Consider the following 24,442-nt stretch of genomic DNA (forward strand, 5'->3'; position numbering starts at 1 on the left):
AGAGAAAGAGAGAGAGAATTTGAATTTTTAAAACAAGTCTATTTAACAAAAAATTACCAAAAAAAACAGACTTGATATCTTTTTAACAATATAAACAATATTTGTCAAATTTCAAACACTTAACATGCATCTTTTAACGCAATCCTAACAATAATCATTCGACAACAACTCAAAACATAAAAAAAACAAAGCAGGTAAGACACCTTTTATCCGAGCTCTTCAGCAAAAATCAGCTCATCCTCTATGGTTGAACACAGCACCCCTTTATAACACCAAATCGTTGTGAATTTGTCCAGATCCTTCATTGCTTTGTAATAATTAAAATCTACCCTTATCCTGGCCTTGACCATGCTGGTAAACAACAGTTCAACATCACATTATACAAACTCTTCGATTCTTTTTTTCCAGCTCACATAAACAGCAATTTTTGCCTGACCTGCAATGAAGTTCAAGAGTTGGCATTTATACTTTACATGTTGGGTGCATTTGAAACCAAAAATAAAATTCCATCTGCAAAAAATCTCCCCAGATGATCTAAATAAATTTTCTAACAGCAGAAACAGGGGTTAAGCCTAACACATTCTAATAAACAATGAAAAACTGTTTCTCTCTGGGTACAGTAGGGACAGTTATCATTCACATCAGGGTTTAACACAGAAATAAAAGCATTGACCTCCACTATGCCATGCAAGACCCTCCACTGCAGATTACCAGCTTTATTAATTAACAGTGGTTTGTATAAAATCCTCCAGATTGGCTTCACATTCTCTCCCAAGCCCAGCTGGGCTCTCCAGGGTGTATCAGTCCGACCTCTCAGTTTTTCTTTGTTCACGATTTTTACCATCATACTATACATGGCCGTACCTACTATAAGTACATTCAGACTCACATTAAGAACATTTCCCAAATCTAAAAATGGACCCGTGCAATTTTTCAGATCAGGAACACTTTTTAAACCAAGAAATGGATCTTCAAAATTGGGATGAATAGAACCACTACAGTATGATGTTAAAAGTTCCCGTTCTTTTTCTGAGTGACTGTTCATCTTACATAGCACCCGACTAATGAGGCATGTAGATTTCACTCCCAGGTGAGATCCTAGTGCAGCAGCATTGTCAAAATTGGGCCAAACCAACTCCACCACCTGACCCAATGTGATGACCTTTGCCTGGCAGAACAGTTTTGACACAGCGGGTCCAATGTCGCAGGACATGTCCATACGCCCATCATACACCACTGGCTCTTTTATAAGCCAGCTCAGAGAGTCAGAACAGCCCATTCTCTCCTTCTTATACATATTCCACACTCTTATGAGCCCAAGATAAAAACCAAGTAATCCGTTGAGGTCTGAGTTGTTAAGATCCATTAAAAACAAAGGCAAGTTTATTCTGAGTCCACAACAACGTTGTAGTATTGCACAGGCTGCTGGTCTCCACACTAAGTCTCTAGGCCCAGTGAGCAATTTCTGAATGAACTGGAGGCGGAAGGCTGCATCCCTGCTGGCCAGATGGATCAGTCCTTGACCCCCTTCATCTTTAGGGAGGTACAGCACACTCTGAGGAATCCAGTGCAAGTTGTCCCAAACAAAGTTCACCAGCACAGCCTGAATCTTGGCCAGGAGGTTGGTTGGAGGATCAACGCATCTTAATCGATGCTATAGACTTGATGACACCAGGCTGTTGATTACTAACATGCAACCCCTATAAAGCAGTTTTGGTAGAATCCATTTCCACTTCTTAAGATGCCTTTCTACTTTTTCCAAAACATTCTCCCAATTCTTATTTGAAAAAGTTTAATTCCTCACAAACACTCCCAGATATTTCATCCCTCCCCTTTTCCATGTGAACCACCCAGGTCTAATGAGTTTACCATTCAGTCCCTCTCCTACTACGAGTGCCTCGCTTTTTCCCCAGTTTACCCTTGCTGATGATATCTGACCAAACTTGTTAACATTTTTTACCAAGACATCAACATCTCTTTGGTCCTTTACAAACAGCTACATCATCCGTATAGGCAGAGAGTTTAACAGTTGCACTGCAACCAGCAAAAGCGACTCCAGACAACTCACAACTCAATTTATGCAACAGGGGCTCAATGGCCAGAGAGTAAAATATTCCAGACAAAGAACATCCCTGCCTAATTCCCCTTTGAACCTTAAAAGGAGCACTAAAACCACCGTTAATTTTAAGTACATTCTCAATGTCACTGTACAAAACCTTGATCTTAGCTATAAAACCTGGGCTGAAGCTGGAAGCTTTCATGGTTTGCCACAAGTGCTGGTGTTCAACCCGGTCAAAAGCCTTTTCCGGATCTATGGAAATAAGACCAGTTTCAACTCCCAATTAGGAACTAGAGATGTCCAAAACATCCCTAATTAAAGTAATGTTGTCAGTGATCAGCCTACCGGGCACACAGTAAGTCTGGTCAACATGGATAACCTCCTTCATTACTTTTCTCAGTCTGTTTGCTAACACCTTAGAAAAGATCTTGTAATCATTGCAGAGCAGGGACACTGGCCACCAGTTCTTAATGTCTTGCAAATCCCCTTTCTTCAACAAGAGAGTAAGGGTGGCCCTAGCAGGCTAGCCAAAGCAGGCTTTTTGGATTTGAGAGCCTCTATATGGCCTCTATCTCCTGTGGAATCTGCTAAAATCTGTAGTTCCACCATCTCATTCTCTAGATCGCTCATAGATCTGGCTATGTCTCTGGTGACATTGCAAATGTACTGCTGGCAGAACTGCTTTATCTTGCACTTGTCAATGTCCCACCGCTGCTGTAGAGAACTAAAATCAGGCCCCAGAAAAACTTAAAAGCATCTCTAAAGTTGTTATCATTTAGATAACAAATGTGTTAAAATGCCAGAAAGCACTATTTGTTTTAGCACTCCTTATAAAAACCTAACACTGTACAAGAGAGTGATCAGAGAAACAAACTGGAAATGTTACACATTAAAATTATGTTTAAAACAATAAAACCGATCAAGCCTTGCCAACGATAGCACATTATCTTTTGAATGTGTCCATGTATATTGCCTTTGGTTCCCATAAAAAGCTCTCCAAATGTATTTTAGTTCACATGAATTAATCAAATGTGTGAGAGACACAGGCTGTGGTTCCTGATGATTTCTGTCCAGCTTGCAATTTTCTGTACAGTTAAAATCCTTTCCCAGAAATAAATACTCATCACGGTCACATTTAATAATAACATCAAATAACACGTCCAAAGAAAACTCAAAAACATAATCATTCGGGACCAAGGGTTGGACCATAAACATTTATAAAAAACGATTTTTATGTCTTCATGATGTGCTCATAGTTTCAGTCGCCGGCCTTTGACTACTTCCTCTACTTCAAGGGAGCATGGCAAAACATATTTTGAAAAAAGAATCCCGACCGCATCACTAATATTTTATTTATGATTGAGAATCATTTTTCCAGTCCAATCCCTCATCCATTCAATTTAATTATCTTCTGTATTATGCATTTCTTGCAACCCAGTCACTGAGGATGCACGAGCCAGTGCATCCTTAGTGCCGGTCCCATGCCCGGACAAATGGGGAGGGTTGCATCAGGAAGGGCATCCGGCGTAAAATCTTTGCCAAATCAAATATGCGGATCATAAATAAGACTTACATACCGGATTGGTCGAGGTCCGGGTTACCAACGACCGCCACCGGTACTGTTAACCAGCAGGGTGTCAGTGGAAACTATGCTACTGTTGGGCGAAGGAGAAGGAGAGGGGGAAAGCATGTCCAGAGGCAGCTAGAGAGGAGGAAGGATAGGCATGTGGAGGTGAGAGTTGGAACTTTGAATATCGGCACTATGACTGGTAAAGGGAGAGAGCGGGCTGACATGATGGAAAGAAGAAAGGTAGGCATACTGTTTGTGCAAGAGACCAGGTGGAAAGGGAGTAAGGCCAGGAGTATCGGAGGTGGGTTCAAACTCTTCTACCATGGTGTGAATGGGAGGAGTAATGGGGTAGGGGTAATTCTGAAGGAAGAGTATGTCAAGAGCGTGCTGGAGGTGAAGAGAGTGTCAGACAGAGTGATGAGTATGAAGCTGGAAATTGAAGGTTTATTGCTGAATGTTATCAGCGCATATGCCCCGCAAGTTGTGTGTGAGATGGATGAAAAAGAAGAATTCTGGAGTGAGTTGGACGACATGGTGGAGAGGGTACCCAAGGAGGAGAGAGTGGTGATTGGAGCGGACTTCAATGGACATGTTGGTGAAGGGAACAGAGGTGATGAGGAGGTGATGGGAAGGTATGGAGTCAAGAAGAGAAATGTGGAAGGACAGATGGTGGTCGATTTTGCGAAAAGGATGGAAATGGCTGTGGTGAATACATATTTCAAGAAGAGGGAGGAACACAGGGTGACGTACAAGAGTGGAGGAAAGTGCACACAGGTGGACTATATCTTATGTAGAAGGTGCCATCTAAAAGGGATTGGAGACTGCAAGGTGGTGACAGGGGAGAACGTAGCTAGGCAGCATCGGATGGTGGTCTGTAGGATGACTTTGGAGACCAAGAAGAGGAAGCGAGTGAAGACACAGCCGAAGATCAAATGGTGGAAGTTGAAGAAGGAAGACTGTTGTGTGGAGTTCAGGCAGGAGTTAAGACAGGCACTGGGTGGTAGTGAAGAGTTGCCAGATGGCTGGACAACCACTGCAGAAATAGTGAGGGAGACAGCTAGGAAGGTACTTGGTGTGTCATCAGGACAGAGGAAGGAAGACAAGGAGACTTGGTGGTGGAATGAGGAAGTACAGCAAATTATACAGAGGAAAAGGTTGGCAAAGAAGAAGTGGGATAGTAAGAGAGATGAAGAAAGTAGACAGGAGTACAAGGAGATGCAACGTAAAGCAAAGAGAGACGTGGCAAAGGCAAAGGAAAAGGCGTATGGGGAGTTGTATGACAGGTTAGACACTAAGGAAGGAGAAAAGGACTTGTACCGATTGGCTAGACAGAGGGACCAAGCTGCAAAGGATGTGCAGCAAGTTAGGGCGATCAAGGATAGAGATGGAAATGTGCTGACAAGCGAGGAGAGTGTGCTAAGAAGGTGGAAGGAATACTTTGAGGGGCTGATGAATGAAGAAAATGAGAGAGAGAGAAGGTTGGATGATGTAGGGATAGTGAATCAGGAAGTTCAGTGGATTAACAAGGAGGAAGTGAGGGCAGCTATGAAGAGGATGAAGAGTGGAAAGGCAGTTGGTCCTGATGACATACCTGTGGAGGCATGGAGATGTTTAGGAGAGATGGCAGTGGAGTTTTTAACTAGATTGTTTAACACAATCCTGGAAAGTGAGAGGATGCCTGAGGAGTGGAGAAGAAGCATACTGGTACCGATTTTCAAGAACAAGGGCGATGTGCAGAACTGTAACAACTACAGAGGTATAAAGTTGATCAGCCACAGCATGAAGATTTGGGAAAGAGTAATAGAAGCTAGGTTAAGAGGAGAGGTGATGATCAGCGAGCAGCAGTATGGTTTCATGCCACGAAAGAGCACCACAGATGCGATGTTTGCTTTGAGAATGTTGATTGAGAAGTATAGAGAAGGCCAGAAAGAGTTGCATTGTGTCTTTGTAGATTTAGAGAACGCTTATGACAGAGTGCCGAGAGAGGAGGTGTGGTATTGTATGAAGAAGTCATGAGTTGCAGCGAAGTATGTAGGAGTGGTGCAGGATACGTATGAGGGAAGTGTGACAATGGTGAGGTGTGCGGTTGGAATGACAGATGGGTTCAAGGTGGAGGTCGGATTACATCAAGGATCGGCTCTGAGCCCTTTCTTGTTTGCAATGGTGATGGACAGGTTGACGGACAAGATCAGGCAGGAGTCTCCATGGACGATGATGTTCGCGGATGACATTGTGATCTGTAGCGAGAGTAGGGTGCAGGTTGAGGAGAGCCTGGAGAGGTGGAGGTATGCACTGGAGAGAAGAGGAATGAAAGTTAGTAGGAGCAAGACGGAATACCTATGCGTGAATGAGAGAGAGGACAGTGGAATGGTCAGGATGCAAGGAGTGGAGGTGACAAAGGCATTTGAGTTTAAATACTTGGGGTCAACTGTCCAAAGTAACGGGGAGTGCAGTAGAGAGGTGAAAAAGAGAGTGCAGGCAGGGTGGAGTGGGTGGAGAAGAGTGTCAGGAGTGATTTGCGACAGAAGGGTACCAGCAAGAGTTAAAGGGAAAGTTTACAAGATGGTTGTGAGACCAGCTATGTTATATGGTTTGGAGACAGTGACACTGACGAAAAGACATGAGGCGGAGCTGGAGGTGGCAGAGTTGAAGATGCTAAGATTTTCACTGGGAGTAACGAAGAAGGACAGGATTAGGAACGATTATATTAGAGGGACCGCTCAGGTTGGACGGTTTGGAGACAAAGCAAGAGAGGCAAGATTGAGATGGCTTGGACATGTGTGGAGGAGAGATGCTGAGTATATTGGGAGAAGGATGCTGAATATGGAGCTGCCAGGGAAGAGGAGAAGAGGAAGGCCAAAGAGGAGGTTTATGGATGTGGTGAGGGAAGACATGCAGGTGGCTGGTGTGACAGAGGAAGACGCAGAAGACAGGAAGAAATGGAAACGGATGATCCGCTGTGGCGACCCCTAACGGGAGCAGCCGAAAGTAGTAGTAGTAGTAGTACTATGCGTTTCTTACATTAGCAAAACATCTATTTTCTTAAGCTCAACCAGTTTAAACACAGCAGCTTCATGTCTTCTCTTGCTCCATTTAGATGTAAAGTGTCTAATTTTATATTACACATGAGGAGAATAGAGCTGAACTGTGCTAAAAACAGGTTTACACTAACCAAAAAAGATTTTTTAAAAATAACCAAACTTGTCTTAAACGTCATCAAGGAGTTACAATTTTACTTTCTCTGCAAGTTTTTTTTCAGTCTAAAGATTTCCTGTTCAGTAAATGTGTTTACCACCAAATCTCCTGTGCTTTTCATAAAACATTTAACCGAGTCAACAAAAAGCTGCAAGTATGGAAAGTAATTTTCCACATTGAATGCTCTCAAACCCTTGGTAACTTGTAAAAACGCCCTGATTTTCAGGAAAGCATAGCTCCCTTCTATGTCCACCGGTGTATGAGGAATGGAACCTAAATCACAGTGACTTTCTTCTGTGTTCTCAGATGAAGAGGAGGATGGCTTTTTACCTTTTGAAACCCTCTCTGCTTTTAAATTTTCCTGTCTACCCTATGTGGGCTTCCTTTTAATAGACGTTTTTGATTTTATTTCATCATCCAACAGCATTTCTTCCTCTTCCTCAAGTACAGACTCTGCAACTCCAATAGCAGTCTGCCGTATTTGCGTCTTCCGACCACAATTCATATCTCGCCCAGCCAATTTGCTATACTTCCTGTTCTCACTGTTTTCGTTTTCTTTTTTATTCTGTTCAACCTCCCTTACCTGCTCATCCTGGCCATCAACTTCTACCTGCTCAAATTCTGTTTTCTCATTGTGATTACCTTTTTTTTAATCTGCTTAACCTGCACCTCCCACACCTACCTGCTCAGTCCCTCCATTTCCCTTTTGTTCTCCAACCTCGGTCTCATTCTGTTTCACAACCTGGTCTATTTCTCCTGCCCCTCGCTCCCCGGCCTCTTATCGGCCCTGTGCCGACTCGGCAGCGCCGTCTCCAGCCGGGGATGCGCCGCTCATGCCGCCATCGGGGCCCTTGAGGATCAGACCTACCCTCAACTCCTTTCGGGACAAGACCTTATTAAATGCCTCTCTGACCCACAGCCAAAACATTTCATCATACCGAATATAACAAAAAACAATGTAGTCAAACTCGTCGATCCTGAATTTAAGCTTCAGATCCAAATCTTCCGCATTATTTTTCAGAATCATAAAACCTTGTCTCCTATGGGACACAACGTGTCTCAAGTGAGGAATGGCAAACCGAAGAGACCATTTTTATCGGGGACAGTAGCTGTCCGTATCTTGCAAGCTCCTTCTCTAAAGCGGCATTTCTCATGAACGGGGGAGCATTAGAAATTGATTCTCGTGGCAGGATTAACCAGCGGGAGAATGGGAGTCAACGTGTCCTTAATCACCACAACACTTTCCACCACCTGGTTGGCTTATCAACACTATCGATAAACATGAGCACAGCACTGTTCATTCTGGATGCTGGTTTTATGCCTCCATTACCCACATGGTCGCCTAGCGCGAGGCAGCACTCCTCCACCCAGAATTTGGCCACCGGAGCCACATGTGAGTATGAGTGTGTACATATAAGCACGACCTCATTTCTGTGGACGCTGACAGCGTTAAATGCCACGATCTTTGTTCCATTCAGCATCCGATATGATAACAAATACATCACTGGTGTTTTTCCAGTGACAGAAGGTAACACAAGAGAGACACAACAGAGATCTCCAATGGCAAAATAAGGGTTCTTTCTTTTGTATTGATGTGTACACGGGGACCAACCTGGAATAGGAGCCCCCAGGCCTGGCTCTCAGTTGATCTAACTCCAACTGAATCCTCTCTAGCTCTGCTATCAGCTGGTCCTGAGAATGGAAAAGAAAAAAATGATAGTGTGGAGGAAAAAAGTTGAAGTTGATATGTCCAAAAACTTAAACTGAGAGTTCAGTGGCGCCCCCAGAAATGTTTCATAGGGGTGGCCAAATCGGGCCTCTGAAAAGCTTGGGGTGGCACACCAAAACCAAAAGCCATGACTGAATTTCAGGAATTCTATTTTGCTGTTGTAGTATACTGTATAGGCTAGTTGAAAACTGTCAATATGAGAGTTAAGTTAAGCTGCTGTCAGAGGCAGACTGTGCATGAGGGAGGGAGTGTGACGCAGTGACGGCTGGCTGCCTGGCTATGCATTTGTTATTTCCTTTGACATAAATTATTATGAAAAATACACATTATTGATTTAAATTAACAGCACCTAAGGTAAAATATCAGATAGAAGCATATTATGCATAATCAGAAGCATATTCTGCATATGCCACTCGTGGCTAGGGGGGCCAGCGGGGGAGCCAGGGATAGTATCGGGGTGGCCGTGGCCACCCCTGGTCACCCCTTGGGGGCGCCACTGTGAGAGTTAAGCTCTTAAGGATATACACCTTGTTTGCCAAGAGATCATCCTGGAGTTTCTTCATGTTAGCCAGTTCCTCAGACAGTGCATTCTGGGGGAGACAGAACGAGAAACTCCATCAGTCTACGATAACAACAATATAATTGTGAATAAAGAAAAGTTCTCTTAATGTACTCGATAGCCTGGTTACAGAACAGAAGTCTTGCTTGTTACTGAATGGGCTATTTCCAACAGTGCAGCTTTTGCCATCCATCCATCCATCCATCTATTCTCCGAACCACTTATCCTGCTCTCAGAGTCGCGGGGATGCTGGAGCCTATCCCAGCAGTCATTGGGCGGCAGGCAGGGAGACACCCCGGACAGGCCGCCAGGCCATCAAAGGGCCCACACGCACACGCACGCACGCACGCATGCACACACACGCACGCACGCACACAAACTCACACACACACACACACACACACACACACACACACACACACACACACACACACACACACACACACACACACACACACACACACACACACACACACATTCACACCTAGGGACAATTTAGTACGGCCAATTCACTTGACCTACATGTCTTTTGACTGTGGGAGGAAACCCACGCAGACACGGGGAGAACATGCAAACTCCACACACAGGATGACCCAGGACGATCCTGGACTACCCCGGGGCTCGAAATCAGGACTTTCTTGCTGTGATGTGACGACGCTGACCACTGTGCCACCGTGCCGCCCTTTTGCCATCCAGCATTTTCTAAATAAAATGAATAACTATAATAAAGGCTATAGCAGACGGAGTAGGCCACCTTTTCCTCCAGGGCGGCCATTCTTTCCTTAAGATGGAGCTGCAGTCTTTCATTGGACTCGGACAGGAGTTTGTCCACGGTGTCAGAGAGACGCTTGTTGTGTTCATCATTCATCCTCTCCCTCTGCCTGGCCTAGGGGGAAAGAGGAGAGCAAGCAACAGAGGGAGTACAGAAGAGAGGATAAAAGTAAGTGCAGAAGGAGAAAGTGTGCAGAGAGTTAATAGCGAGCATTCTGCTTCACTGAGAGTAAGGAATAGATTTTTATCTGAATGCATGGTCAAACGGGTTTAGAAAATTAGCGCACCATTGTGCACTGCAAAAACTGATAAAGGAATGGAGTGACACGGGAGGAGGTTGAGTAACAGCGAGAGAGGAAAAATCGAGCATGACTCACTCTCTGAAGCTCCTGGTTCTTCTCCTCCAGTTGTGCCTCCATCTGTCGCAATCGCTCCTCAAAGTTGCCATGGCGCTCTTCTGCCTGGGTGAATGGAGAGAAAGAAACCAGAGTTACAACATGCACCATATCTGAAACATCAGTACAAACAACACAAACCAACATGAAGGATGTACAGTAGCTCTGTTGGGCTGTCCACATATTAGATATATGCCTGTGCAGATTACATTTAAATGTGCTTATTTAGTAGATCCTTTTATCTCAAGCCACAGACAATAGTCAGCAATTAGCAGATTAATATGAATGTTGCCATAACAGAGTGCTCTACTGTAATCATATCATAGTAGTACTATATAAAGTTGTAGTAGCACACTTGCTAAATAGTAATCAGATCATAGCCAAGAGTTTGATTTTTGATTTTGATATACTCTATTGATCCCTGTGGGGAAATTATGCTCTGCATTTAACCCATCCTAACTGTGTAGCTAGGAGTAGTGGGCAGCCGCCGTGCACCACCCAGGGGCCAACTCCACTTCTTGTCAAGTCTCAGTCAAGGGCACAGACCAAAATTTGAAGCCGGGGGGATTATACACGGGACATTCAAATATAATTTTAGGGTCTTTATTCCGATAGTAAAAATATGGATAGATAAAGGGGTAAGGGGTTCACAACATCCCACTTTAGCTCTGTGGGTGTGAGGGGGGTTTTCTGGAGGGAACAGCTGTTTCAATTCAATGCAGCTTGAAATACAAAAAAAAAAAAGAGAAATACTTGTATAAATCCAAATCCAAATCCAATAAATACGGCAGTTGCTGCTTCTCAAAGGTTGGAAGATCTTATGGCGGACACAAAACCCTCGCCATCATCTGGTTCGCATTCTCTGCTCTGCACGGTCCAAAAAAAACGTGGCCACAACGAGCGCTGTTCACTTCCTGACAGCGTGATAGCATCAGCGATACGCGTCCCATTCTTAAAGCAACAGTGGCATAAAGGTCAATATAACAGAAATAGGAACTTGAATCGTGGTTTCCGAGTTTATAAGGATTTAAATGAATTTCTTTACATTCTACACTAATACTCCTTTACCACTTTATTAACCCTAACATGCATGTCTTTTTGATGGCAGGGGAAACCGGAGCAGACACGAGGAGACCATGCAAGCTCCACACAGAGGATGACCGGGGATGACTCCCAAGGTTGGACAACCCCGGGGTAGTATATGTACATTGTATCTATACATCCATCCATTATCGAAACCGTTTATCCTGCTCTCAGGGTCGCGGAGATGCTGTAGCCTATCCCAGCAGTTATTGGGCGGCAAGCGGGGAGACACCCTGGACAGGCCGTCAGGCCATCACAGGGTCCACACACACACGCACGCACGCACGCACGCACGCACGCACGCACGCACGCACGCACGCATGCACGCACGCACGCACACACACACACACACACACACACACACACACCCCTAGGGACAATTTAGTACAGCTGATTCACCTGACCCATATGTCTCTGGACTGTGAGAAGAAACCAGAGCACCCGGAGGAAACCCATGCAGACACGGGGAGAACATGAAAACTCCACACAGAGGACAACACGGGACGACCCCCAAGGTTGGACTACCCCAGGGCTTGAACCCAGGACTTTCTTGCTGTGAGGCGACTGCGCTAACCACTGCACCACCGTTGCAATTTACGTACGCCACGTATGGCGTACGTAAATTGCAACAAGTCAGAAAACAGGCCAATTATTTTGTCAAGTACAAGTAGAAATGTGCTCAATAGTAGTAGTAATGGTGTTTAAATAAGTACTGGTGCAATAGTAACAACCAGTGCTAGTTCATATTCGCTGCAAAGTGCCACCAGGGAGCTCCTGAAAAGTTAAGGTTGGGCTTTAAGCAGGACAGTTTTTAGGCCTTTCTTGAATTTAAACTTGGTTATTAATATGAACTATAGCAAATTTATATTTTATTCACTGCTGCTCATTGTTTCGATGTTTTCTCACATGTTGTTTTGTTACATCTGACATAAATCTACTTGGCCTGTGAGTTTTTGAGTTTTTGAGCAAATAAGTTGCCCGTTTTGGGATCAATAAAGTTGTCTGAACTGAGCGGAACTAAAATTTTCTAACAACTTAATACTGTAGGCTTCTCGAAGACCTCAAAGAATTACAGCGTAGCAGTGAGGACTGCTTCTTCCATCCTTTCCGTATTTGTTATTTACCCCACATCAAGCCACTCCTTTCATGAAAGCCATCGTGTCCGAACATGTATGGGCAATCATCACCTGTTATGTGGTGAAGCTTCTGGTAGGAGAAACAAACAGTATGCAAACATCTGGCCAGTATCCCACTGTGTGTTTACAGGAATGAGACAGGTTAACACGTGAACATTAAAGTCAGTCATTTGTGGGGAGTGTTTTCCAAGGAGGAAATACTTGTCCTAATTATCACCTTAATAGCCTTTTGTATTGATTGTTTATGAATTGCGGCATTTTACTGGTATCTTTTTTCTTTTCTGTGCCTGCACCACACACACGGACACACAGACACAGACACACACACACACACACACACACACACACACACACACACACACACACACACACACACACACACACACACACACACACACACACACCTTGTTGAGTGCTGCCACTCTCTGGGCAAGCTGGGCCTCTATTTCAGGCAGGGTCTCGGCTCTCTGCAGGGTCTGCTGCAGCTTCTGCTTGGCATCATCTAGACGCTCTTGTAGCTGTCTGTTCTTCTCCTCACTCTGCAGAGGGCAGGATGTGCAGGAGTGTAGAGGAAAGATAAGGTGGTAACAGAAGACATCCACAGGCAGCAGACATGGTTAAACCAGTCAGGGAACAAAGCAGCACATTAATAGCATGCTCTACATTGCCAACGTGAAGTTTGGACAACCTTCAAAAAGCAGTAGAAAGTTGCTCATTGCCTAGATGCAATTAACTGAGAAATCTGGTGAACATCTGCCAATCGGCAGTGTGCACATGGACAGACATGAATATGAACAAGACTGCTGCACCTGTCTGTAGAGAGACTCTTTGCTGGCCAGCTCATTTTCCAGCTTATCCTTTATGTCATGGAGAGATGTTGCCTCCCTCTGGGCACTCAGGTACCTGCAAGCCAGAATAAAAAATAAAGAAGCCGACATAAGACAGGCGAGCCGTGAAAGGAAGCATGCACACAACAGGCCGGCGAGCAGGATTGTGGTGCTAGTTCTGATCAGGGTGCAAGACGCTAACCTGCGCTCTAACGTGGTGATTCTCTCTTCCATGTCTTCCCTCTGGCACAGCGCCTGGAAGTCGTAAAAGGAAAGAAAAATAAGCACACTTGAAAAAAACATTTATTAATAAACTGAAAAAGGTCGGAGGCAGGAGGAGAAGGGGAACTTCAAGTTTCCAAGCGGGTGCTGATCAAAGCTATGTCAGTGAGGCAGAACAGCTATTAGCTGAAGAATGATAATGACTGGTTGAGAGTTGTTGTTGACAGTTCCCTAAAGCAGCCACTTGTGCAACCCTGGAGGGTGCAGGAGGAGATTGCCAGGGTTGGCTGAGGAGCAAGTGACAAAAAGCACGTGGAAAATGATGGCCATCATAGAACGAAGAGAAAGACTCGCCCTACTTTTGGGTGAAGGAGGCTACGAGTTATAACAATAATAATAACTATATATGTGGATTGCACTTCTCCAGAGATGCTTCAGAATGAGGACAGGCAAGAGACGGACAAATAAAAGGCCACAGAGGAGAGAGGAAGCGGCAAAACACAAAGCCAAAAAACAAAAAGATGAAGGTTTGGTGGGTAAACTAGCTCAACTACCTCCAATCTCAAAATGCCCTAAATACCTTTCAATCAGCTGCCACCCAGCAGATTGACTAACAGTATACTGTCCATATAAAACGCCTGCAGCTTTACCAGTGATACTGTTACCATGGCTACAGGGCAAGTACAGACTCTAGTGTGTTCTGTGGTGGTTACTACTGCCAAATACACAAATGGCTTTGTTGCTATAGCGAACTGTTACATATTTCTATGAGCATGGGCAAAACAGACTCTTTGTACCACTGTGACAGACACAGATAGCGGCAGTCTATTTTGCATCTACGGGCCAGTCACCTCCTTCACATCCCTCTGTAGTTTCTGGTTGGCCTCCTCTGATCTGGCCAGCTCCCTCCTGGCTGATGTCAGCTGTTCTTCTATCTCCCCAACCTGGCGAGGAGAAAGACGCAGGGTTACACGGTTGGCTGCACACAAATCACTCTCTGTCTACAGCTTCTCCAGCTTGAAGAAAGTGGACGTTTAGGTTTTTATTTTTTTTAGTCTTGTTTGTTTATTTGTTGGCTAAAATTGGGGAAAGCATGACACCGTGTCCTCAACGCGACCGGTTCCCCGAAGTGAGTACCTGTCTGCACATGAGCGCCAGTCTCTCTTTCAGCTGGCCCAGCTCTGATCGCTGTCGCTCGATCTCTCCTTCTCTCTGTCTGTCGATGTCTCCATCGTCCAGTATGGAGGACGGTCCGTTGGGGAGCCGCTGTGTGAAGAGAAAATTAAAACTGGGTTTCATTCGCTGTCACATTAAACGAAAAAAAAATGTGCTAGTCTGAAATGGGGCGTCTACGTAGTATGTGTGTCATGCACATGCTCAAAACACAAATTCTTGAGAGCGACTTGACATTTTCTGACAAATGCAATTTGCTACCTCTTTGCCATTGTCCAGTCCTTGTTGTCGTCTTTTGATTTGGTCCCTTAAAGACAGCACCTAAAACAACATGGGGTGAGGCGGGGTCAGGAGGACTTTTTGTGGAATTGTCTCATCAGAGGGGGGAAGAATGACAGCAAAACAAGGAAACCTGAGCTCACCTCTTGGGAGGAAGACTGCAGCTCTTCCTCAAGGACAGACACCCGCTCCAAAGCCACGCGTAACCTCTCCCGCACCTTCTCATCCAGGGCTTTGTGGTGCTCAAACAGGGACTTGAGGGCTTTGAGGACCTCCACCTCGCTGGAAACGCCTGCCGGGGACTGGGTCTGCCTCTTCACCACAGTCATCCTCAGACTGCGCTCATGACGCGACACCAGACACTCCAGGTGCTCCAGCAGCAGCTAGCGGCCCACAGAGGAAACACGCATGGTCCACATGAAACCCCCTGAAACCATTCCTCTTATCCCATCTCTGCTTGTTTACCGTTCACATTCAGAGGTCTTTGCAATTAGACCGGAATAGAGACGATACTAAAACTACGACAACACATCACCCCGAACATCCACCAACAAAAATGTTAAACGCAGTGACACACTTTTAACAAACAAACAGAGAGGTGTACTGACTCGTGTGTTGTTTCTCTCTGCCTTCAACTCGGCTATCTCTTCCTCTCTCTCCAGCAGCTGTTCCCGGCAGACGTTCAGCTCTTTGGTCAGCACTGCAAACTCCTGTGGAGTCACGAGGGTCGGCTGTTACTCAACCAGCACTGCTTCCATGAGGTCATAATTGTGTGCATGCATTCACCCATACAGGCCAATAAATAGAGACAATTGACAGAATGCACCACAAGACCTCCGTTTTTAATTTTCAGAAATGAACACTTCAAACAAGAACATAAAATGGAATACCTATACCTCAGGTTGGACAATCCAGTTACACATACAGACACACATATATACACACACACCACACACTAAGATATGGCGGCGCGAACTCACGTTTGTGGCGGCCCCACCCAGTACCAACTGCAGTGTCTTTGTCCACATCTACGTCTAAGTTTGTGTCATCGTGTGAAGTTTTTATTGGATTTTTTTTTAATTTAATGGCTGGGAGAGCTAATGTTGGATCGGCTGAGAGAGCTTGGTCTGCTGCATGCTGTGGGCCCAGGCACCATGGCCCTGCCCGGAGCTGCACCCGAGACGACACACTGAGGCGCTCAGGTGGCGGCCTCCCCTAGCATTGACTGTGCAGTGTTTTTGTCTGCGTCTGCGTTCGTGTTGTCGCATGGAGTGTGAGGAGGTGTGTCGAGGGTGTCTGGCTGGGAGAGTTGGCGTTGGATCGGCTGAGGGAGCCGGGTGTGCTGCGTCAGGTGGGCCCAAGGACCACAGCCCTGCCTGGAGCTGTGCCCGAGGAGAAAATGCCAAGGGCGGTCTGACAGGATGTGGAAGCGGGGCAGGCTATGCTAACTGCTAGCCCATGCAGACCGGCGGTCCCAACAGTCATCCTGGTTGGCGTTCGTTCTCCTGGACAGAGGAATTTTTTGGACTGTGTTGCACTGAGTGGACTGTGTTGCTAACTGTTTGTTTTTTGTTTGTTCGTTTTTGTTTTTGTTTTTGTTTAGTTTTTTTGCTTTTTCTCCCCTCTCTGTTTTTGTATGGTTTTGGTGTTTTGGGGAAATTTTGGATGTGTGTTTTTTGTCTTTTGTGTTGCACTGCTGTGGGCTGGAAGAAACAAAATGTTGTTTCTTTATGTATTTAAGTACATTGTTCCTAATTCCTGAATCCTGATATAGCTGCACACATACAAGTCCCAATATTGTTTGTGAGATGGGAAGTGTCTTAATAGGAATGACAATAACAGGGCTTGTAAACGTTACCATATTTACCACAGCACTCAGGGCTCACAGCGTGAGTGATCTTGGTCAGTTCTGGCCCTGATATAAAATCTAGCAGGCCGGTGTACTACATGCATTGTGCCTGAAATAGGTTTAATTCTTTATTAACTGAAGCAACTTGTCATTAAAACAAATGCATAAAGGTTAAACAGGCATGAGAATAAAGGGACTGAGCCAAAGTAGAGCAATCTCTTCTGCTCCACTTTGTTGGTGGTCCAGCTGAGCAAATTCTCATTATTTATAACTGTGAGGTTTGCTTTATGTTGGCTCGTTAGACAACATTGTGTCTATGGTAACCAGTCAACAAAGACATCATGACTGACACCTCCAAGCAAGGGCCACACAGCTCGAGACAGGCTAACTTTGAACAGCAATTATCTGCCGCAGCTAGATGACGTCTGTGTTCATAATGACAATTCACCACTGAGCTCCTCTTGGGCTGTGCTCAGCCGATGACAGCAGACACACACGTGATACGCTCTGCTTAGCATTGTATTTCAGCTACGGGCTCTGCTCGTGCATGATCATGGATCATGAGAGACAGATGCCGCCCCCGCGTTAATGCCAAACCTGGCTATTCTCAAACACATGCGTGCTGAATCATGTGTGCTTTCACGTACATATGCAAACTAGACCTTGGGAGGTGGTGATTCATGGTGCTCCTCTTATCTTGGCTCTGTGTTTACAATGATCAATTTCCTCATAACCGCACAAATACGTTATTTCCCTTCACACACTCTCCTCGGCCGCCCGGAGCTTTTTTAACCTTTGTTTATCTATGTAAGGTTGACTGAGCACACATGCTCATTTCCCGCTATGCTCTGCTCCACATTCACACTCTGCAGAACAACTACAGTTTCCTACTCTTAGCTCCTGATTAGATCCAAATGAGCAGTTTAGAGGTTTAAGTCTTACACTTTAAGTAAGAGAACCAGCATGAGAGTTGCAGGACATTATTGCACACGTCATTCACATTTTCCTAGTTAATCCACGGATGTCAACTAGCAACCTTATTTGAGATATTTTATAAACGCCTGTGGGGAAATTCTTTCTCTGCATTTAACCCATCCTAGCTGAGTAGCTAGGAGCAGTGGGCAGCCGCCGTGCAGCACCCAGGGACCAACTTCAGTTCTTCTTTCCATTGCCTTGCTCAGGGGCACAGGCAGGAGTATGGACCCTAATATGCATGTCTTTTTGATGGTGGGGGAAACTGGAGAACCCGGAGAAAATCCACTGCAGACACGGGGAGAACATGCAAACTCCACACAGAGGACGATCTGGGATGACCCCCAAGGTTGGACAACTCTGGGGTTCAAAAACAGGACATTCTTGCTGTGAGGCGACAGCGCTAACCACTGTGCCACCATAAACCCATTCCCCAATCCTCTCATGACTTGGAGTGACCTTTATCTACCTTCTACCACAAAATATCGAGGCACAAACTATCTGACACATAATGAGCATATAGACAGTCAATGCCCTCACTGGGTACAAACATGAGAATATGAAAGGAAGATGGAGATAGGAAGATGCTTATTGACAAGGCTTCAGGAGATGGAGGAGGGGGAAAGAAGAGAAAATTGCCTTGTAAAGATGGCCTATGCTGGGCTCAAAGGATTTCATACAGTAAATCTGGGATTGATTGGTGTAAAAGATGGTCGAAGACAGCTGCCATTACTCCTACTATGCCAAGCTCTCCTCACATCACCTAGGTCTCTATCCCCCTGTCTCTCTCTTGGTTGCCATCATTAGGACCAGGCACAAGATGCACTTAATGGCTGTGTTCCCTGCTCTGCTAGCATTAACGTGTGTGTCAAACACTTCTCCAACTCAATTTTCTCTCATCTTAGTTCATCTCACCTACCCCATGGAATCCACACTAACTAAAGCACAACTCTAGACACCACCTTATTAGCATGCAACCATAATCAAATGGACATGTTATGTTAGTCTCGGTGTGCCTCATATCATCAGGTTTCACTCTCTAAAAATGCTGATGTTCTCTCAATCTTTTGTCACACACACACACACACGCACGCACACACACACACACACACACACACACACACACACACACACACACACACACACACACACACACACACACACACACAAACTATCTCACTATCTTCTATGAACTCATTGGCTGTACAGCATATCCAAGTGGTCCATGTGTTACTGTGTAACTGAGTGAGTGAACAAGAGAGTGGATGGATCATTGGCTGTCACTCGGGGTCGAGTATGACCGTCCTCCCTCTGAGTCCCTCTGGGTCCTCGGGTGGGTGTAGAGGCCGATCCTGGAGCTACATAATGAGAGGACACCTGCGTGTGACAGCTTTTTACGTGGAGTGGCTGATGTGACTGCAGCCACCACACGGTCCTTGGTAGGGGGTGGGCCAGAGTTCAATCGCATAGAGAGCCAAGATGATTGGAGACCACCATCTGTTGCAGCCTTCATCCGCCTTCACTGCCATTGTGACTTGGAGACAGCTTCCACCAGTTCCTCTGTTGGCGTCTTTGTTGGATCACACTTGGTCTGCAACCTCCCCCTTGACCTATCCACCTTGGGTGACCTTACCAGGAGCCAGAATCAGGACGGCATAGCTCTTGGGATCATTGGTACACGCAAGCTTCTCCACCATGGCAAGGTGGTGATCCAGGAGAAGAGTGGATGTGTATATATTTATATATATATACATCAGGAACATTTGTCATTTCATTTCATGCACCTGCACACATGAAATGAAATGAAATATCATTCCCCCAGCCCACAGCAGTGCAACACAAAGGAAAAACACATATGCAATCTACAAGAACACATATATCCAAACTACAAAAAAAAAAAAATACAAAAACAAATTTTTCCAACATATCTAAAAAAAATAAAACGTTCACCGTCCAAGAGAGCAAACACCAATCAGGATGACTGTTGGAACTGCTGGTCTGCATGGGCTAGCAGTTAGTTTAGCTTGGCCCGCTTCCGCATCCTGTCAGACCACCCTCTGTGTTTCCTCCTCAGGCGCAGCACCAGGCAGGGCTGTGGTCCCTGGGCCCACCGGACGCAGCACACCAGGCTCCCCCAGCTGATCCAATGCCACCTCTCCCAGCCAGACACCTTCGGCACACCTCCCCGCACATCACACGACGACACCAAAAACACGGCCAACGCTAGGCAACTCCCCCACCAGACCGCCCTCGGTGTTATCGGAACTGCCGGTCTGCATGGGCTAGCAGTTAGCTTAGCCTGCCCTGCTTCCGCTTCCTGTGAGACCGCCCTCGGTGTTTCCTCTTCGGGCAGCTCCAGGCAGGGCCGTGGTCCCTGGGCCCACCGGACGCAGCACACCAGGCTCCCCCAGCTGATCCAACACCACCTCTCCCAGCCAGACACCCTTCGGCGCACCTCCCCGCAAATCACACGACGACACCAAAAACACGGCCAACGCTAGGCAACTCCCCCACCAGACCGCCCTCGGTGTTATCGGAACTGCCGGTCTGCATGGGCTAGCAGTTAGCTTAGCCTGCCCTGCTTCCGCTTCATGTCAGACCACCATTGGTGTTTCCTCTTTGGGCAGCTCCAGGTAAGGCCATGGTCCCTGGGCCCACAGGACGCAGCAGGCAAAGTTCTCCCAACCTATCCAGCGCCAGCTCTCCCAGTCATTAAACTTAGACGCAGACGTGGACAAAGACACTGCATGGACGGTACTGGGTAAGGCCGCTGCAAATGTGAATTCGCACCGCCATCTTCCCACACCGGAAGCAGAACTATATGTACTCATTCCCCTAGTGAGGCAGCGTGGCCCTTTAATGTCACATAATTCTCTGTGAAAGTGTATAGGACTACAACATCTGATATTTCTTTTTGATATTTCAGGTGTAGCAACAGAGAAAAATAGGCCTCATCACTGCCTGGGGCGTCCAATGACATAGCACGTCTGAAAATAGAGTTAGAGCCCCTTTATGTTGAGTAGAATAACAAAACGATTAGCTCTGGGCATTAGGATGTAGGATAATATTGTAATTTGTACTCTCAGGGACTAAGTCACTTCAACGGACCCACTGAATGGAACATCGTCATCATCTTCTCTGAGTTTAAGGCTGCTTCGCTCAATATGCTTATATTGAGCGAAGCAATAAAAGCATATTGGGCAAACAACTCAGAGAAAATACAGGATAAACAGCCCACACCAGTACAATTCACTATAATGGATAGTGAATCATCTGCTAGCTAACAGAACAGAGTTGGTAGGTCAGCATGGAGAGCAGAAGGGCCTGGCAGTGAAGGTGGTAAAGGCGGTTTTCCGATTCCTTTACCCATGTGTGTGTCCTTCATCTGAGACAAACCTCTATTTGGGGTGAGGGTGAAATTTTTGTTTATGTCTAAGATTGTTTATATTGGGGGTGCCAAGGCTCAGGATGTAGAGCGGATCGTCCAGTAATCAGAAGGCCACTGGTTCGATCCCTGGCTCCTGCGGAGAGCATGTCAGTTTCCTTGCGCAAGACACTGAACCATTAACCACTCTTGATGAGCAGGTTGGCACCTTGCATGGCAGCCTCCACCATCAGTTTATGAATGTGTGCGTGTGCGTGTGCGTGCGTGTGTGTGTGCGTGTGTGTGTGTGCATGCGTGCGTGTTTGTAAGGCAGGGTGAAAAAAGAGAAAATTGATCCATGTGTATGTAGACACTAAGACACCTGTAAACCCAGTGTCACACTTGCACATATACACACAAACACATGCATAAAGACACAATAATCCCCTGTAGGTGGTCTACCTGTGGCAGGGCGATGGAGAGTTGTCTCTGCAGCGACTCCTTCTCATGCCCCAGCTCTCTCAGGCGTAGATGGGCCGTTCCCAGACTGTCCTGGGTCTCCCTCAGGCTCTCCAGCAGCCTCTCCCTCTCTGTCAACATGTTCACCATCAGCGACTCCAAGGTGCCGGTGCTGCCGCCCTCATCTGCCCCTCGGGGGTCTCGGCCCCCATAACTGCCCCCGATGCCCCCCATCCCTCCCCCCATCCCTCCACCAGCCCCCGCGGGGGAAGACGAGCCCCCTCCTCCGCCCCGCCCATCCTCCGAGATTGTGGGCATCACCTCGCACATCATCCTGAGGCCGGGCAGGTGTGGGAGTGTGACAGGAAGCTGGTTGGTGCGAGGTGCTGTCGGAGGGGTCGAGGTTGTCCGTTGTAAGGCGCAGGTGATCTCTCTAGGACACTTTGTGTGAAGCAACCCCACAAGAATAGCCCGAGTGTTTGCTAGCAAACAACTGGTCAGCTCATGAGATGAAACAGATTATTAGGGGTTTTTTTTTAGCATCTGATCTCAAGTTGATTGGTCGAAACGCCTATAATGCTGGGTAACTGACGGGTAGCTTTAGGAATGTATGTATGCGTATGCCTGCTTCTGCATGTGTGTGTGTGTGTGTGTGGAGCAGGCAAAGGAATGAATGAGGTAACGGTGGCCAAGGCGTTTGTGTGGACAGGAGGGCAGGGTTATAGGGACTCAGGGTTACAGGGGGAGGGGTTTCAGGGGGAGGGGTAAGAGGGAGAAGTGCACGTCTGGTGGAGGGTCACTGACCCCCAGGCCAGTCCTCACACTGATAAGCGATGAGGCACCTGGAAAAGAAGAACGACTGAGGTCAGTTTAGGCAAATGTGTCCCTGTATGCGTGTGTGCGTGTGTGTGTGTGTGTGTGTGTGTGTGTGTGTGTGTGTGTGTGTGTGTGTGTGTGTGTGTGTGTGTGTGTGTGTGTGTGTGTGTGTGTTGCGGGAGGGGGGAGCAGTGGAGCAGAGTTAAAGAGTCGGTGAATGAGTGAGTGTGAGAAAAAGAGAGACAGACAGACAGACAGAGAGGTGGGAATGAAGTAATGGTCAGTTGTCTGTACATGGAGGCCAAACATTTATTAAATCTCGGTGGAACAGAACAAGGAACCGCATCATGCCAGCACAGATTTGCCAAGTGCATTCAAATCTCCCAACTCTGCTCACAGACGGCCGATCTTTCCCAACACACACACACACACACACACACACACACACACATATATATATATATATATATATATATATATATATATATATATATATATATATATATATATATATATATATATATATATATATATACCATTTAAATACGCGGGTGCACGCACGTCAAGTATTTTTTTTTACCTCGACAAATAATCATCAGACCAACTGGTATTGCAGCAATTCTGTCGACTGTGTTCACTGGCATGTCGACACACACGTCTGGTGTAATTCATCCATCATGAATATCTCGGCGTCCACCCGACAGCCCGTGCAGCCATAATGCTAATAATGAATGCGCATGATACACGGAAATGAGTCATGAAAGGTATCGATAGTCCCCGAAACCCTGTAACGTAAACGAGGAACGACCGACAGACCTAAAGGTATATATATATGTATATACAGATGTGGCGCTGTTTCATGCATTCATATGGAAAAGGGTGTCATCATGAATTGTAATTATGGGCTGCATCCATGAAGAAATTGGCTGGCCCGATGTCTCCGTAACCCATCTGCACAAGATCTGGCGTGAAACGTGCGGTTGGCAATTTGTGGGATGGTAACTCGCTAAATACACAGAAATAACACCGAAATAATGGCTTAAATTAACCCCCCCTCTCTTTTTTTTTTTTGCACCGAGGCTACAGAGTAGTCCATACCGCTGTCAAATCTCACGTGCCAATCATCCGGTTAATTATGTAGGCTAATCAATAGTTTCCAATGTTCGAAATCTGTTGATTTTTTTTGGGGGGGGGGGTCTGTAAACGAGACGTTGCTATATTCCGCCTGCAAGGCGTTTATTTCCTATCAACAGCCCGCCGCCTCGCCCCCTCCCCTCGGCGCATCCCCCTCCTCATAAACAGCTGGATGCTCTAATGAACGGCTCCGTCTCATTATCACGTAGGGCTACGGCGCTGGTGTCTGCAGCCGCTGCCCAGTGGACATCTTACCCTTTCCATCGCTGAAAGAGAGAAAGAAACCCGGCCGTCATCCCAAATTATTCCATAGGAGCATCTGACCGACGGAGGCTGCAGGCTGTCCCCGTTAAAAACCCGGTTGCCAGCTTCCCTTCCCCTCCCTCTCTCCCTCGCCACGGACAACCTCCCACCGTCTATCTGCCCCCATCGCTCCTTTCCCCGGGAAGATGCTGGGTCTTAAAGAAACTGACTTATCCTGTTTTACTTCTTCTTCTTCTTTTCTATACCCTTGCACACATTACTCGTGACTGCTGGTCGTCACAGTGTCGCGCGATAGATGATCAAAAACAATTAAAAAAAACACGTTAAAATACCTTCACTTCAGACAAGTCCTTAATTCAGCCTAGTTTTGCATGCTAGAAATCACAGGGACGTTTGAAAACTTACTTGCCCAATCGTGAGACAATCGCACCCCCCGGCGGCTGATAAGAGGAATGCAAGTGCACCTCCCTCCCCTTATTTCCGATCGAGACAAATTTCTGGTTTTTACTATTGTGGAAAACAGTTTTGTAAAAACCGAGGTTATACGACCAGAGTTCCACCCAACCAACTGCTGCACTGTTCGATT

The 24,442-nt window shown here is 46.2% G+C and overlaps 1 protein-coding gene across 1 annotated transcript in view; it reads right to left on the minus strand.

Moving 5' to 3' along the window:
* Positions 1-21,975, minus strand: part of ppfia3 (PTPRF interacting protein alpha 3) — a 42,460-nt gene extending 20,485 nt beyond the window's left edge. The window contains exons 1-14 of the mRNA XM_056287335.1: positions 21,897-21,975; positions 21,646-21,827; positions 15,607-15,708; positions 15,142-15,381; positions 14,981-15,040; positions 14,684-14,812; positions 14,398-14,490; positions 13,527-13,579; positions 13,307-13,400; positions 12,902-13,036; positions 10,261-10,344; positions 9,867-9,998; positions 9,081-9,143; positions 8,437-8,516 (exon numbers count right to left, since the gene is read on the minus strand). Coding sequence (XP_056143310.1) covers positions 8,437-8,516; positions 9,081-9,143; positions 9,867-9,998; positions 10,261-10,344; positions 12,902-13,036; positions 13,307-13,400; positions 13,527-13,579; positions 14,398-14,490; positions 14,684-14,812; positions 14,981-15,040; positions 15,142-15,381; positions 15,607-15,708; positions 21,646-21,827; positions 21,897-21,975 — 1,526 coding nt within the window. The remainder of the gene's footprint in view (positions 1-8,436; positions 8,517-9,080; positions 9,144-9,866; positions 9,999-10,260; positions 10,345-12,901; positions 13,037-13,306; positions 13,401-13,526; positions 13,580-14,397; positions 14,491-14,683; positions 14,813-14,980; positions 15,041-15,141; positions 15,382-15,606; positions 15,709-21,645; positions 21,828-21,896) is intronic.
* Between the last annotated feature and the right edge of the window lie 2,467 nt (positions 21,976-24,442).

The sequence above is a fragment of the Lampris incognitus genome, chromosome 10 (assembly GCF_029633865.1).
Source record: "Lampris incognitus isolate fLamInc1 chromosome 10, fLamInc1.hap2, whole genome shotgun sequence".
In the NCBI taxonomy this organism is placed as follows: Eukaryota; Metazoa; Chordata; class Actinopteri; order Lampriformes; family Lampridae; genus Lampris; species Lampris incognitus.